The 14,888-nt window shown below is 42.8% G+C and overlaps 2 protein-coding genes across 2 annotated transcripts in view; both read left to right on the plus strand.

Annotated features, from left to right (window-relative positions):
- Nucleotides 1–14,888, plus strand: part of JARID2 (jumonji and AT-rich interaction domain containing 2) — a 658,143-nt gene that overhangs the window by 529,607 nt on the left and 113,648 nt on the right. The window lies entirely within an intron of this gene.
- GMPR (guanosine monophosphate reductase) overlaps nt 1–14,888 on the plus strand; it is a 43,602-nt gene that overhangs the window by 6,013 nt on the left and 22,701 nt on the right. The window contains exons 4-6 of the mRNA XM_063325850.1: nt 653–826; nt 10,491–10,572; nt 12,894–13,000. Coding sequence (XP_063181920.1) covers nt 653–826; nt 10,491–10,572; nt 12,894–13,000 — 363 coding nt within the window. The remainder of the gene's footprint in view (nt 1–652; nt 827–10,490; nt 10,573–12,893; nt 13,001–14,888) is intronic.

Consider the following 14,888-nt stretch of genomic DNA (forward strand, 5'->3'; position numbering starts at 1 on the left):
GGAGTAGGATCTCCTAGTGATTAAATACTGACTTGCTCTGTGACCTTGGATCTCTACAGAGGTTTTGTGGGCCAACAGCTGTGGAAACTATTTTTCTATTGGAAAGAGCTCATAGGAAGACAAAGGAGGAAGCAATCTGCTTGTTTTCAAGGGTAGCTGACCTTGCTTGAGCAAGGGGGTTGGACTACATAGTCTCCAGAGTTCCATTCCAAACTCAACTATTCTGTGATTCTGTAGTTCAAGGGAGTGTTTGGTGAACTTAAAGATCCAGATCTCACTCTCTGACAGTACCCCAAATTTTGCCACTCTGTTTTCCTGGAAATACACCAAGTTAGGGCTGCTTCTGCGTTTGTGTTAATATGGGTATGGCTGAGCCTTCATCCATCTCAGGTGATTATATTTGCCTATGAGAATCTACTTGTGAATGAAAAAGTGATAAAATGCTAGTTTTGCTTTCTTTAGAGCCTTTGAACAAAACAGAAGTAATAAATTGATATTCCCAGGAAGGTATTTATTTCATATTATATGGTATGACTCTCACTAGTTTCCAGAACAAGTCCTCCCAAGACTATGCAGAAAAAGACATAAGAAGTGTGTGTTTGTCCCAGTTTTTACAAACTACTACTCCCTTTCGTTCTCCCTGTCTTTCTAGCATGTAGCAGCAAGCTCAGGCAGTGGAAAAGCTGATTTGGACAAGTTAAGAAGTATTCTAGAGGCCATTCCACCTATCAGATACATCTGCCTGGATGTGGCAAACGGCTATTCAGAGCACTTTGTAGAGTTTGTGAAGTCTGTCCGTGCCCTGTTCCCACATCACACCATTATGGTAAGTGTGTAGAAAGGATGGAGGGGGTGTGTGGGATTTCTGTCCAGGAGCAGGGCCGAGTTTGGTTGGTAGGCATCAGAAGCTCTGTGGTAGCTCCATCAATTTTGGAGTCCTCACTTAATAAAAGGAAAGAGAGAAAAGAAAGAAAAGAAAAGTCTGACTCACACCTCTAGTCTTCCAGACAAATACGTGTGGAGAGATACTCTTCTGAGAATGTAGACGGAAGCTCTATTCATCTACCCTTTCAATTCAGCAAGATGTTGACTTTGAGCCAGTGACGACTATTTAATAACATGTTGGCATTGTCAGTCTTCCATTACTGATAATTTCTGTGGGAATGTTCAATGTGTGTTCTGATACAGTAGTTTGATGTTGGCATGGCAGGCTGGGTGGATCCAGTTTTTTCCCTACTCACATCCTCCTTCCCACACCAGATGTGACCTCTAATCATAAAGTGTGTAGGTTTATTTTGGTGATTCCAAGCTGAGGTTTGCTGTGGGAATGCGCCAACGTTTCTGGTCAATTGAGGCCACCGGCTGTTTCTCTCTATTAGATCACTATGAAGACAGCTGAATGTAGACTAATCCTTGCCTGTGATAAGAATCATAGGGGTGTTGTGCAATTGTGAATGGGGTCATCAGGGAGCAAAACAGTCAATGCCAGGGCTTTTCATGCCCCTTCTGTGATGCTACTGTCCCTCCTCAGAGCGCTAATGCCATGCTTCCTCCAGCCCTGTTTGCATTGGCATGGGACTCCTTGCAGCAGAGTCCTGGTGCTTCTGTTTGTTTCCTAGGGCTCTTGAAGAAATGGGTCTGAATTTGTTTCCATGAGAATAGCAGAAATTCTTAAACAAGCAGCAGATTCTTAATGAGGCTACCAGCCTTTCTTCAAGCCAGCGCACCAAAAAATCATGTGTTTAGGCAACAGTTTCTCACTCTTTCATGCCAGGCACAAAGCTTCGCACGTGTAAAATAAATGTTAAAAACAGCCATAAATGCACACTCTGACATGGATCAATAGAGAACTGCATGTTCAAGCAGTTCAGGGGAGACTACGTTCCTTCCTCCCATGTCGGAGGAAGGCAGTGTTCTTGCCTCTGAGGGATGGTGGCACTGGAAAATGGAAGGGGGCTGGAATGCCTGTGGGGTTCTGGGTTACCATAGGCTAATGAATAGGTATCCTTCAACAGCTACCAGAAGATGTGGGAACCTTTTTGGTATGGACATATTTCTCATGGCTTTGGGGAGAGCTGTTTGAAGTATGAAATGATAGATGTGGGCTTTTTGAGCTTCTTGCTCTATGTTCACTGCTATGAGAGAAGGATCTGTTTCCTTGCTTTGGATCTGAAATATTGTCCCTAGTGATATGATTACTGCAGTATCTTCAGCTTGAAGAGTTGTGGGAGAGAGCTTAAAACACATAGTTAAAAAAAATAATCTTCCCTATCAGGAGTGGAAAGAAAATTGTGTGTCACCCCCTCCTCCACCTCCCCAGACTGCTGGCTTTGGTGACTGAGGAGGGAACTCAACCAAGATGAATTGCCCAGAAGGCACAGAAGGTCAATGGCAAAGTCAGGTATCAAGCCCAGATTTTAGTCCAAGGTCCTTAAGCCAGTCTCATCCACCTCCCACAGTCTCATCCACAACTAAGTTACCTGCTTAGTTTCTCTGCTTCTGTTATGAAGTTTATTGTTGCTTCAAGTCTCATTGTCCTGAGAGCACCACCTGCTTGAGCACATATAGAGCCCTGACCTGTTCGCTTGCTTTCTCTGATTGTAGCTCCTTTCTCTGGACATGGTTTAGCATGCCTCATGGTTTTAATCTCCTGCACAAGGATAATTTCCATTCCTAAAAGCATGCTAACAATGTTGAGGTGTTGAAAAACCTTCCATTTTCCAAAGCCTCTAGAGTCTGTGCAGTCCCTGAAAGTCTCTGATTCCAACTAGGGACGCACACCTCTACCCCACCTCCAAATGAGTTTACTTTACACTCTGTGCCAAAATGGCCTTTTGAAGCTATTCCTGGCTGAAATGCAGGAGCTCATCTAGGCTTCTTTTTATGATACTCTGGAAGACATGTCCTGCTGCTACCTGTTCTGTCTGCTTTGATGTCTCTGTGCTCTGCCAGCAGTATTCTCGCTGCTGTTGTGGCTTTCAAACAAAAGGGTTAGCAGTTAAATAGAAGGTATAAAAATAAAGGAGCTTTCTCATAGCTGTAAGTGTTCTCCAGGACCTTGCCGGCTGTCTTGTTTGCTTTCCTCAGCATGATCATTCATTCCACAGTCAGCTGCAGTGCAGTACGTAACAGTAACCCAACCCCAGGTCTCAGGGAATGTGTGTTCCCAGGGGCCGTGTAATGGGTTCAGCTCTGAGGCTGAAAGGTGATGTGCAAAGCGACTGTGATTAATGTAGTACTCTCTGTGACCGATACTCCAGTGCAGATGGAGGATCTCTCTTGTGTAACAACCTAACAAATGCAATTTTTTTGGCCTTTTTAAATACTTGCTTTTATAATCACATTACCTTATTTTCTTCTACCTGTCTCTGACACAAGCTCTTTTCACTCCTGCCTTTCACATTAATTTACAAAGAAGATTGATTTCCCAATGGAACACAAAGGATAGGGAAGACAAACAGGGACACAAAGGTACAACAGGACTTGCCTCACTCACTCATTAGATTGAGGATGGAGGAGGAAAGAGTATTCAGGTCTCCTCAGTGTCTCACAAATGCAGCAGTGCCCCCCAGAATCAAGAGTAAAGGTCCAGTGGGGCTGTTTTGCTGTAGCACAGCATCGTGTACTTGGGTTGTGCCTACTCGCTGAAGTCTAAAGCAAAACTTCAGTTCACATTCATGATGGAGGGTCAGAGCCTTTATATTAAAGTAAGCATAGACCTTATTTATTAGTGTAATTATAGATGTTAGCGTTCTTCCATTTCACTGGAAGTCTGTTTAGCAAGCTAAGATATCTTTGCCAGCAAGCTTTGCCAAATTTTTATCCTGATATTTTCTTTTGGTAGTGTTCTCTGTTCATTATACAGAATAAGCCCTAGGGAAGGGAGCAAGGAGTGTGGCAGGATGGAAAAGGCTGGGGCAGAAGCACACTTGCAAATGTAGTAGCACCCACAAGATGTGGGCCAGAGAGGGAGGCAAGCGGAATTGCAAAGCGGGAGCAGAGGGAAACAGCAGGGGCCAGAAACTGTTGCTCCCCTTGGAGTCAGTAACAGAACTTCTCAGGGCCTTAGGGGACGCAGAATTCAGAGAAAGCTGTGCAGACTGCTCCCAACTTATCTCTGGAACAAGCAGCAAAGTCAGTCCAGTCATGGCGTGTTGATCAGGGCTGGGGTCTCAGAGCAGGGGCCAGCTGGGATCCCAGGGTAGGAGACAGTGATGCTGCTGAGGCTGTCTTGGGTCAGTTACAATACTGAGTGCAAACACCCACCTAGTATGTCTTGGCCCCACAAAGGGCATCATCTCTCCATCTTATGGTAAAGCACCCCTTGCTTTGGTGGGTGGGAATTGTCCTTTGGCAGTGTTCCTGATAGCGTGGAGGCACAGACTGTGCTTTCCTCTAGGATACAAGAAGAAAGTTTGAGAACTGTTGTCACAGACGCTTCTCCCCAGCTTGATCCATTGCCATTTGCCAGCAGCTTTCAATCAGTGCAGCAGTGTTCCTGTCTTAGTCAGTGTGAGTCGATATTTATAGCAGGCTTTTATGAGGCACACTGTCAAATGCCTGACTGAAATTCAGAGGCACTGCCCTACTGTGTTCACTAATTTTCTATCTCTGTCAGAGAAGCTGTAGCCTTTATAATCCTGGTAGGTGAAATCTTGATCCCGTTAAAGTCAGTAGTGAAACTCCCTTTGACTTTTCTGAGGCCAGGACTTCCCTTAAGACTGACCCACAGTTCGGTCATCCTGGGTAGTGCTGGAATAAGCCAGGATGATGCTCACTTGAAACTTCACACTGAGTGATGGTACAGCTGAATGTCGTCCTGAGTATGTAAGGCCAGGCCCATAGCCAGGGCAATTTGTTGTACCCCTAATAACTGACTGCACTGAAAGCATGGTAGTTTACCTGACTTTCAGTTGTTTCTGATGTTGTTATTTCACTGACAAGGGTTGCAAAGTTAGATTAGTAGTAAGGTAATTACTGGGGTATATATCTTTCAAGAAAGCCAGCTCTGCAGCAGATTAGAAATGCATTGATACATGGGCTGATCATTAACATGAGCATGATTTTCACTAATACAGTACTTCCACCAATTACTAAGTTCCCTGACTACTTGCCCAAATACACCACAAAGCGTATTGTCTGTAGTGGCTTCTTTGTACAAGTTCCAGTTATTTTACTTGCTTTATATTCTTAGTTAATTTTAAGGATGTTTCATCTCTGTAGTCTCAGTCTTCCTATATTCACCTTTTCAGATTTTTTTTTAGTTGAAGTATTCTCGCTTTACCTTACAGGTGGGGCTTTCAAAAGGTCTTTTACCTCTTTTCAGCTGTCATACTGGCATCAATGTTAAAGCAAGCATTGGTTTCAATGGAAGCAGAGTTCATATGGATGTGAGAAAACAGCTTTCCCTGTTCTTCAGCTGTGATACTAGGGTCTCTTCACATACAGAGAGCTGTGTCTCTCTTATAGTGTTTTTTTGTGCTCTCTGAGGTCTGCAAAAGGTACCTAAAAGAAGCAAGCCTGTCATCGGCAGGTTGAAGTCTGCTATGTAGAGCTCCACATTCTCCTTGAAAATCTGTTAAGGATCTGCAGATTCAGAAAGACGGAAACCACTCATGTGTGTACATGCATTCCAGGAAAAAATGTATGCTGCGGACATAAGTGCTTTTCCCTGCTAGGATGAGCATTTTGAATCAACATATGCAGTTCCAACGTTCTCTAGCAGTAACTTAACATTAAACGTCTGGTTAGTATTTCTGAAGAGACAGTTTGACAACCCGCTGTGCTCTGCTAATAAGAAGACACTACTGTTTAAGTAAAATACATATTTGATCCCAAATCTCATGGACCCACAGATTTTAATACCCATTTGTTTCTGTTTGTGAATCCATTGCATGTACTACAGTATTTCACCAAGTTGTAACGTGCTGCATGTCATGCTGCACAGGTAGTCATCTGCCTTCCAGATGTAAACCACTTCCTTAATGTAAGCAGCATGCTCTCCATCATCCCAGCTTGGAGTGTGCGACGCTTAGTATAACAAATTGCCACTGATCAGAAAGGAGGCAGTACTTAGCCGGAAACACTGTACCTATTATATATTCTTTATTTCCCAACTGCTTTGTTTTGTTTTATTTTATTTTAATCAATATCATGCAGTTTTGAGCAAAGTTAAGTAGTCCTGTGTCATAGACCACAAATTGCTGCCTAACAGTGTCATTGTTTTTATAAGTGCCTCAGGTGGTGGCTTGTCAGCTGTTTCAGGCTAATGAAAGGGTGAAGTAAAATTATTAAAAGTAAATAAATTGTGAAATAGGAGCCAAAAATCAGTAAGTGGAGAATAGGCCTTGTCCAGCATTCCCTGGGTAGCTCCTATTGACTTAAGCAGGAGTTTTGTTTCAATAAAAACTAAGAAAATATTAAGTAAGGATTTTAGGTTTTGCCTCTTGCTCTGCCCGTATCAGTACTGCTACAAACACTTGCTAAGTCCTGGAATATCATGACATAAGAGGTTTTCTGAACATCTATAGATCCTAAATTTGGATCTCCACAAATGATTAGCCCATTTCAGTACAAGTGCAAAATGGGTGATGTGGGCAACTGGACTTGTATTTCATGCAGGTTTATTTTGTGCAGTTTTTCTAGTTAGAAATATGCCGTACACATGAGACAAGCCACAGAGCTGAAATCCAAACCACGCTTGGTTTTCAAACATCTGATGATGTTTGGGATCATGGGTCTGATGGGATTCATCCCAGAGTACTGAACGAGCTAGGGGATGTTACAGCAGGATCCCTATCAATCACCTACCAAAGATCTTGGAAGTCTGGGGAGGTCCCCGCTGACTGGAAGCTAGCCAACGTTATTCCGATTTACAAGAGGGGCATGAGGGAAGACCCCGGAAACTACAGACCACTTGGTCTAGCCTTAATTCCTGGAAAAATTACGGAGGAGATCATACTGGGTGCTGTTGAAAGACATTTAAAGAGCAATGCAATCATCAGACAGTTAATGTGGCTTCACAAAGGGAAGGTCCCGTTTAATTTAATATCCTTCTAATAATTATTTGACTCATGGTGAAGGCAGGAAATGGAATGGAATAGAATAGTTATGCTATGTTATATATATGGTTCTGCATGACAAGCTATGGCCTAGGTATGAGGGGTCGATCCAGGAGAGTAGCTCTGCGCTGTAGGTCCCAGGCCCATCTGGGAGAGAGGATCAGAAATGGACACACCTACAACATCACTCAGGCAGAGACTAAAGACCCCAGGCTGAGCTGAGACACCACATCCCTTGGTCCTTTGGCAGGAGGCAGCGGGGGTGGGAGTCCCAGGGGAGACCTGACCCAGACATTGAGGCTATGAGCAACCCCAGGAGCCTGGGAGAAGTAGACCTGTACTGCTCATACACTCTCCTTCAGATATTTATGGTTGGCAACTTCGGAGACTGAGTATTGGGTTAGATGGATCTTTGCTCTGATGGAGTACTATTGTTCTCTGGCTCTTTTGTTTTAGCATGTTTTTCTGAAACATGCTAAAATGTTTCTTAGCATGTGTTTCTGAAACAGCTCAGGCATTTCTAAAAATGAGTACAAGGAGAAAAAAAAAAGTCCACGGGGAAATGAACAGGTATTGCTCACATTAAAAAGATTTGCAACCATTTAGTTCAGGAGTACTTCCTTCTTCAGACTGAGGGCTTGATCTTTGAGCCTCGCTACTGTCAGAGATGTGGGGGTTTTGCCATGGGTGTCCTCAGACATTCCTGAGAGGACATGCCTTCCAGCGCCTTCCCCAGCTTTGTTACCCTCCTCTGGATGCGTTCAAGTACCTTAACATCCTTTATAAATTGTGGGGTCCAATTTACAGGATTGCATTCCCACGCTGTGTTCCCCCACAGTACAGGAATGCAGTTAGTACAGCTATACCAAATTGTTTCAGGATGTACTGTGTCAGCATTCATTTGCCTTGCGCAGCCCTTTGCAGAGAGGAAAGCACGGTCTGAAAATGCACTGGCTACCAGTTTGTTTTCAAGCGTAACTCCAAGCATGGGTTTTAGTTCATAAATCCCATGTTTGAAATCCTTTCTCCTTAAAGACTTTCTTTTTGCTGAAAGGGCTCTGGACAGGGGGCGCTCCTGGCAAGGGAATTCGTCTCTGGTCTCACTCTACCTGCTGATGCACCGGATCCACATGCAAGGGCATGCAAGGGCCTGTCTCATCACACTGAGATTGCACAAAAATGTTGAGATTCTTTAACTGAATAGACATACCCTGGCAGCTTTCTGCACTCATTGCACCAGTTTTGCAAATTAATTACCATGTGTGTGCTAGAAGATTGTCTTTCATAGTTTCCTCTATTAATTAAAAAAAAAAAAAAGAGAAGTTCCTTTGTATCTGAATAATGTTATCAGTAATTTCGTCACATCAACGTTCTTGGGTGGTTTGAGGTAGGCATATAGAAAGCAAAATCTTCAGTCCTTCTTTGCAGCTGTCTTACAGGCGCATAGGGACTTTTAAAGAGGGTTTGCCTTTTAGTGTCATATGGCCACCTAGCCAACCAGCTCCTTACCCACATCAGCATTATCAGCAACAACCCTCCTCTTCACTAAATGCCTGCAGAATTCATTTAAAAACTCAGCAATCTGTATTCACACTGATGGAGAGTAAAGCTTATCCCCACAGATAGCAGTGCCACAAACTGCATTGCACTGGCCCACCAGTATTTCGTCTCTGGGAGCTTTTTCAGTGTCTGGTGTGATTTGGCACTTTCTCCAATTAAACTTACAAAGTGGAAACTCAGTTAATGCCAGCTGTGGTTATTTTCTTTCCTAGGAGGCAGACATCCTTTTCTAAGGTGAGTAGACTGACATCAGCAGCTTCATGCTAAGAGCCCGTGCACACAGCCTGTCCATTGCTCACCCAGCCAGTGGAGGGCTGGATCCACTGCATGGAACTGGACTCCAGCAGGGTACTCATGGGTGAAACCCTGATTAACACATCTCTCAGGCTCTACCCTGCAGGCTTTGATGCCATCAGATGTATGAAATGGTGAAGTTTGTGGTCAGGTCTTTTGAATTTAGATTGCGGAAGACCATTGTTCAAGAAATATCCTTATATATATAAAAAATACCTAGTATTTGCTTGTCCACATCATATTCTGGATTTCATGGCATCCATGAGCCAGAAAAAGCTGTATCTCATGGTATATTTCTATGCTCCCATACTCCCTGCCAGCTGAAGCTCTGACAGAAGAGATAGCCCCTGCATCAATAAACCATGTGTGAAGAACTGCAGAGTAGAAATAGGTAACACAACATCAGGTGGAGTGCTATGAGTTTCTGCTCCAGTTTGGAATCACTGGAGTAGGCACGTGTTTTTGGAGGCATGAGTAGATCACAGGGTGACTATGAGCCATGAATGTGATGCAGGCAAATGCATTCCTGTGCGTCAGGCAGGATATTTCCATAGGAAAGGCAAGCATTATGCAGTGCCCCGGTGAGAACTCACCCGTACCACTATAGGCAATTCTCATTCCTCAGGTTCAAGAAAGAGAAATTCCATCTGAGGTGAAGGCAAACAAGGACTAATCAGCTGATTAGGGGCATGGAGGGGTTAAAGAAGAAGATGACTAGAAGCAGCAAGACAAAGAGTGAGAGGGCTGCCATTACTGTTGAAAAAGGTATCGAGGATGAAGGCCAAAGGAGGAAAAGAGCTCTTGAAGTGCAAGGAAAACTATGGTAAAGAACACAAAACAATTCAGGACTTCTTTCCAGGAAGAAGACCTCAACATAAACAGCATGCTCTGTACATCTCCGTGAAGTTCATGCAGAGGGAACCAAACCTCTTTCTTTCACCTCTGGGCATCACCACAACCAAATGACTGTATATGGTAGAAGGGCCCTTATTTACGTAGTCTGAATTTACATAGCAATTTTGTCACCAACATACAAAATGTCAAGAATAGTACCTTCCTTATTCTTTCAGTATTCAAAATACTAAATCCTAAATGAAAAAGAGATTTTCCGGGCTGTTAGATAAGATCTGAACATCTTCCCACGAAGTGAGGTAGGCAAATGGGATGGAGGGCTATAGGCTGTTCAGGAGGGCCAGGCAGGGCAGGATGGGTGGAGTAGTTGCACTGTATGTCAGGGAGAGGTTTGGCTGTATAGCCCTTACGGGTAGGGATGATGTGGTTGAGAGCCTCTGGGTGAGGATTAGGGGGATGGAAGACAAAGCAGATACCCTGATGGGATCTTAAGGATCAGGGTTTACTGGACATCATGAAATTCATTTGACTTGAGAATGTACCTGTATGATTTGTTTAATCTCTGAGGCATGCACAATGAACAATAAGGTGAACTATATTCTTACTGACTCTATATAGTTCAACTTGTAAAAGCTCTGGATAAAACTGTACATTATTGTCATTAGTCTTTACTGCAGTAGTCTTGAAATCTCCCATATATGTGGTATTGTTCCTTCTGTCTAGGCAGGCAATGTGGTGACAGGAGAGATGGTAGAAGAACTTATTCTTTCTGGAGCAGATATTATTAAAGTGGGTATTGGACCAGGTAAGTCAAATCCAGTCAAATAATGGTGACTTATGGTAACAGTGGTGCGGGAGTTGTTCAGATGGAACCAGTGTATAATGCTGTTTGCTTGCCCATTAGGATGCGTACGCACACTTATTAACAGTGCCCTTGCACATAGTATGTTTAAGAAATACATGGGCAGGGTGCTAGTGTTTTGTACTGCAAAGTGTTACATATTCCATTTTCTGTCAGTGAAGATGCCTGTTATTGGAAGCACTGAGTTGCCCGAATTGCTGACATTATCAGTGATAATGTGTTTAAGAACGTTCTTTCTAGCCTGTTGAAAAGAGGCTGGACCGTCCCAGCTCAAAGGATACTGTGTTTAGGTATCCACTTCTATCAGGGAAAGATAGGTTTTTAAATAGCTTTATGATTTGTGTTCTGATAAGCTGAGGTAGCCCATCTTGTCAATGTCTTCAAAGATTAAATGGCATTAATTAAGTGGGAAGTATGGATAATATCGCCTCCACCTGTCACTATTGCCTGGGAGCCACAATACTTATATTAATGCACCTACATTACCTATCACTGTAACATTCACATGGATAAATGGGAGGACCTTAAACTTCTTACCTTCTCTTCCCTAGTATTGTTGTCTGGCATATATTGCCATGTTTTCTTCCCTCTTGTCTTTTCCTCCCTTGTGTGTTTGTTCATGTGCTCCTTCCTCTTCTCTGTTTTCTTCATAGGCTGCAGCTGGGATTGCCATGAGTGGACTAGATTTTAAACTGGTTGACATAAGTGCCACTCGCAATATAGCTGTGCTCAGCCAGTGCAGGCAGATTGTTTACATTGCCAAATAGTTATGGTTCATGAATGGATAATTTGAGAAGAGCAAATGATGTAATAAAGATTGCAGTTGTGCCCAGGAAGACAGCAAACAATAAATACTGCAAAATATGTGAAGAATAAACAACAGAGATGTCATGATGCACTTGTCATGGGCAAGTTCAGATATAAAAGAAGAAATATTATTGTTTGTAGCCTCAAAGTGGAAACAGTTAGGAATAAATGCTGTGTAGCCCTCCCTGGAGATCTTCCTGAACAGATCTGTATAAGTTGACCACCCAAAAATGGCAACTAACAAATGTTCCTCACAAAACATCAGATCTTGAGGCTCTTTTCCAGATAATGGTCCATCCTGTGGAAAATGGCAGTGATTTATTATAAAGCATTACACATATAAGTATATACTCTGTGGATATTATTTTATAAGTAATTTTCTTCCTACTTTGCAGAAATACTTCTCAGTGTTTTCGCCTTGTCAGTTCTTTGAAAGATCTTTGGAAACTTTTACTTTACCAGTAGTTCAAGTATACCTCATTATCAGCTGGGTGAAGGGATCCAGACTTTACTGCATTTGGTTTAGAATCTTTTAAAATTCTCGTTATCATGCAGACCTTTATGGTCCGTATCCTAAATTATAAGACCTAAACTGGCAAAAAGCAGTCCTCATTTTGACTCTTAATTTGAGAAGAAGAAGAGAGAACATATTGCAAAATATCTATCGCTGTGTTACCATGTTAAACTATAATTGAAGTGTATATATATGTATATACCTTTATTTTTGTACATACATATATACATGCACCATGTGTGTGTATAAATAATATAGTTTAATAATCAGATACAATTAATGTATTTCCTGTAATATTACGCTATACAGCTTTCTGTACTTATCTCACCTTTCAAATGCTGTGTGCTGGTTTTCTTATATTTCCAACTATTGCGATCAACTAAATATTTCTGCTTTAAGTATTAGGCAAAAGATGTGTTTCTCTCCCTCGTGGAAATCTCCACAAAAAAAAAGAAAATAAAAGCACAGATTTTTCCTGAGAATAGTTTTAAAAAGCATATGTAGAAAAGAGGTAGAAATATTTATTGGAAGAAGAATTCAGGTATTAAATTCTGCTGCTTAGTCTCGTGGGCTGTAACTCTTGTCCTTTTGACCCCCTTCACTTCAGGCATCTCAGTCAGATTTGCTTTCTCGTGATGCAGTAATTCCCTTGCCAGGAAGCATTACTGATGAGACCTAAACTGGGAATTGTGGCCCTGGAGAAGAAAGGGGGGGTATTGGTCACCTCAATTACAGCTCCCATGAAGTGGTGCAATAGAATTTCAAAACTCAAGTTCCTATGTGTTCCTTTTATCCATGAGAGGCCAACATTTCCAATAGGGACTTTTTGAGGGGAAAAAATTATACAGATATAAACGTGTTTTTTACACAAGAAAAAGAAAACAAGATGTATCTTTTCTGCAATCTAATGGGCTGTGTTTTTTCCTCTTATTCTCTTGTCTAGGTTCTGTGTGTACCACTCGGATTAAGACAGGGGTGGGATATCCACAACTAAGTGCTGTTATTGAGTGTGCAGACTCAGCACATGGCTTGAAAGGACATATCATCTCTGTAAGTAAATATCATCTTCTCTCAGATTCCCACTGTGCAAATTGTTGTGGCATAGGAGAATCAAACAGTCCAGTACCCTGCATGTTAAAGGCTATCCTTCTGTCATCTCCAGTCTGACCCCTATACTAGCTTCTACAGTAGTTGATGGAGATTCAAATGTAAAGAAACCAACTCCCTCTAATGTTTAAAAAGACTTGGGCACCTCAGTCCTATTTGTGCCTTTGGAAGGCTGCTTCTTGCTCCCTGAATGGCGTAAGCTGTTATGTGAACAGAACAGGAAGCTTGATAGTGTTTTCACATGGAAGCAAACAGTAATTCCCATGAAAGATTTCGGAAAAATTAGTGAAATGTAAACATGGCTTTCCCCAGGGAGTGGGACTGAGGGACAGTCAGTCAGTAGAGGGGAGTACAAGGTAAAGTGATATGAGCTCATCTGTGCCCTAGTAGCTGGATTGATTCAGATAGCATCCTCCTGGAGCTCTCTGTGCAGGAGCAGGAGTGTTTCGGAGGTGGCTCTGTTGAGCACAGCTGGCACGTGAGCCACTTATGTTCTCACAAAGCTCTGGGAGAATAAAGAGCCTGTGGAAAAAAAAGAGCATGTATCTGTATTGCCTGCTAATGGCAGCTTCCACTCTACCAGCGAGACCAGAGTCATGTCACATAGAAAAAGTAAATCTGTAAGCATGCCCTCAAACTGAGCTAGACTGCAGCCTACAGCACCCAAAGGTCCTGTGTGCTTAGGCACACCCAGCCAGTCAGCGTGCCCCTGACTGTGTCAGGCTTGCACGGTCTCTGCAGGCTGTCTGTGAGGCAGCTGGTAATCAGGAAGGCATAGGGGCTAAGCCACGTGCTGTGCTCACAGGTGCGCTCAGAGCCAACAGTCTCCCCCTGCGTCCCTAGAAGAGACCACACACTGAATTTTAGATCTACTGCCAAGTGAAGGCCCTGATTTGTTCGACCTAGTTGTGACTAGTATCCATGTGAGGAAGAGGGTGTGTTGTGTTCTTGAGGAAGGAGGGGAGAGGAGAACAAACAGATTGTGGATGAGCAAAGGTCTTGACTACTTTTTGGAGCTGTGGGTATAATGGAGCAGAAGAACATCTTGCTCTTTATTGTTAATGCATATGCATTCCCACCTCTTCAGGGCTCCCCTATATGAATTTTGCAGAAAAAAAGAAAAGCAGTCTGTGATTTTATGACTTGGGCAGCATTACAAATGTTTGTGCTGATAGCAGACAGCGGAACATGTGTGCAATAGAGCATGAAAGACTGACTCATTACTATGAAGGCTGGATAACTATAGGTGTCATCCTAGCAGTGGTGCTCAGAGATACTAGTTTTGCAATAATCTAATTTTGCAATAATCATTTTCTGCTAGCAACTCTCAGAAGTTATTACCCTGATTTTACAAGAGAACAGAGAGTGTGTATTTAGACTGTTAAAAAATGAGATGGTTCTGTATTATTCCTCCTCTCCTTTGCTGCTTTGTGGATGGATCAGTTCCTGACCTGCTTAGGTCATGTTGTCTCCAGTGAGCCCACACCTATCAACCCCCTAGCAATTACAAGGGGAGTATAGTAGGGACATTTCATACCTGTCTACTGCAACATCTGGGCCTTTGGCTGGAACTGGGGTCTCTAACACCACTGCAACTCCACTCTCTCACCGAAGCTAAGGAGACTAAAGCAAGGGTGAGGATATTATGCCTGAATTCTGCAGCATTCAGATAGGTATTGGTGTATTTATTGGGGAAAGAAAAGGCTGGACTTCATGGTCATTGACAGAGCTCTGGCAAGAGTATCACAAAAGAGAGGTATCCTCCTGAGGGAAAAACACTGTATGGGAGCAAGCCAAAGTATATAATTGGGTCTAGTGGCAACAAGTACAC

This window comes from Chroicocephalus ridibundus, chromosome 2 (assembly GCF_963924245.1).
Source record: "Chroicocephalus ridibundus chromosome 2, bChrRid1.1, whole genome shotgun sequence".
Taxonomy (NCBI): Eukaryota; Metazoa; Chordata; class Aves; order Charadriiformes; family Laridae; genus Chroicocephalus; species Chroicocephalus ridibundus.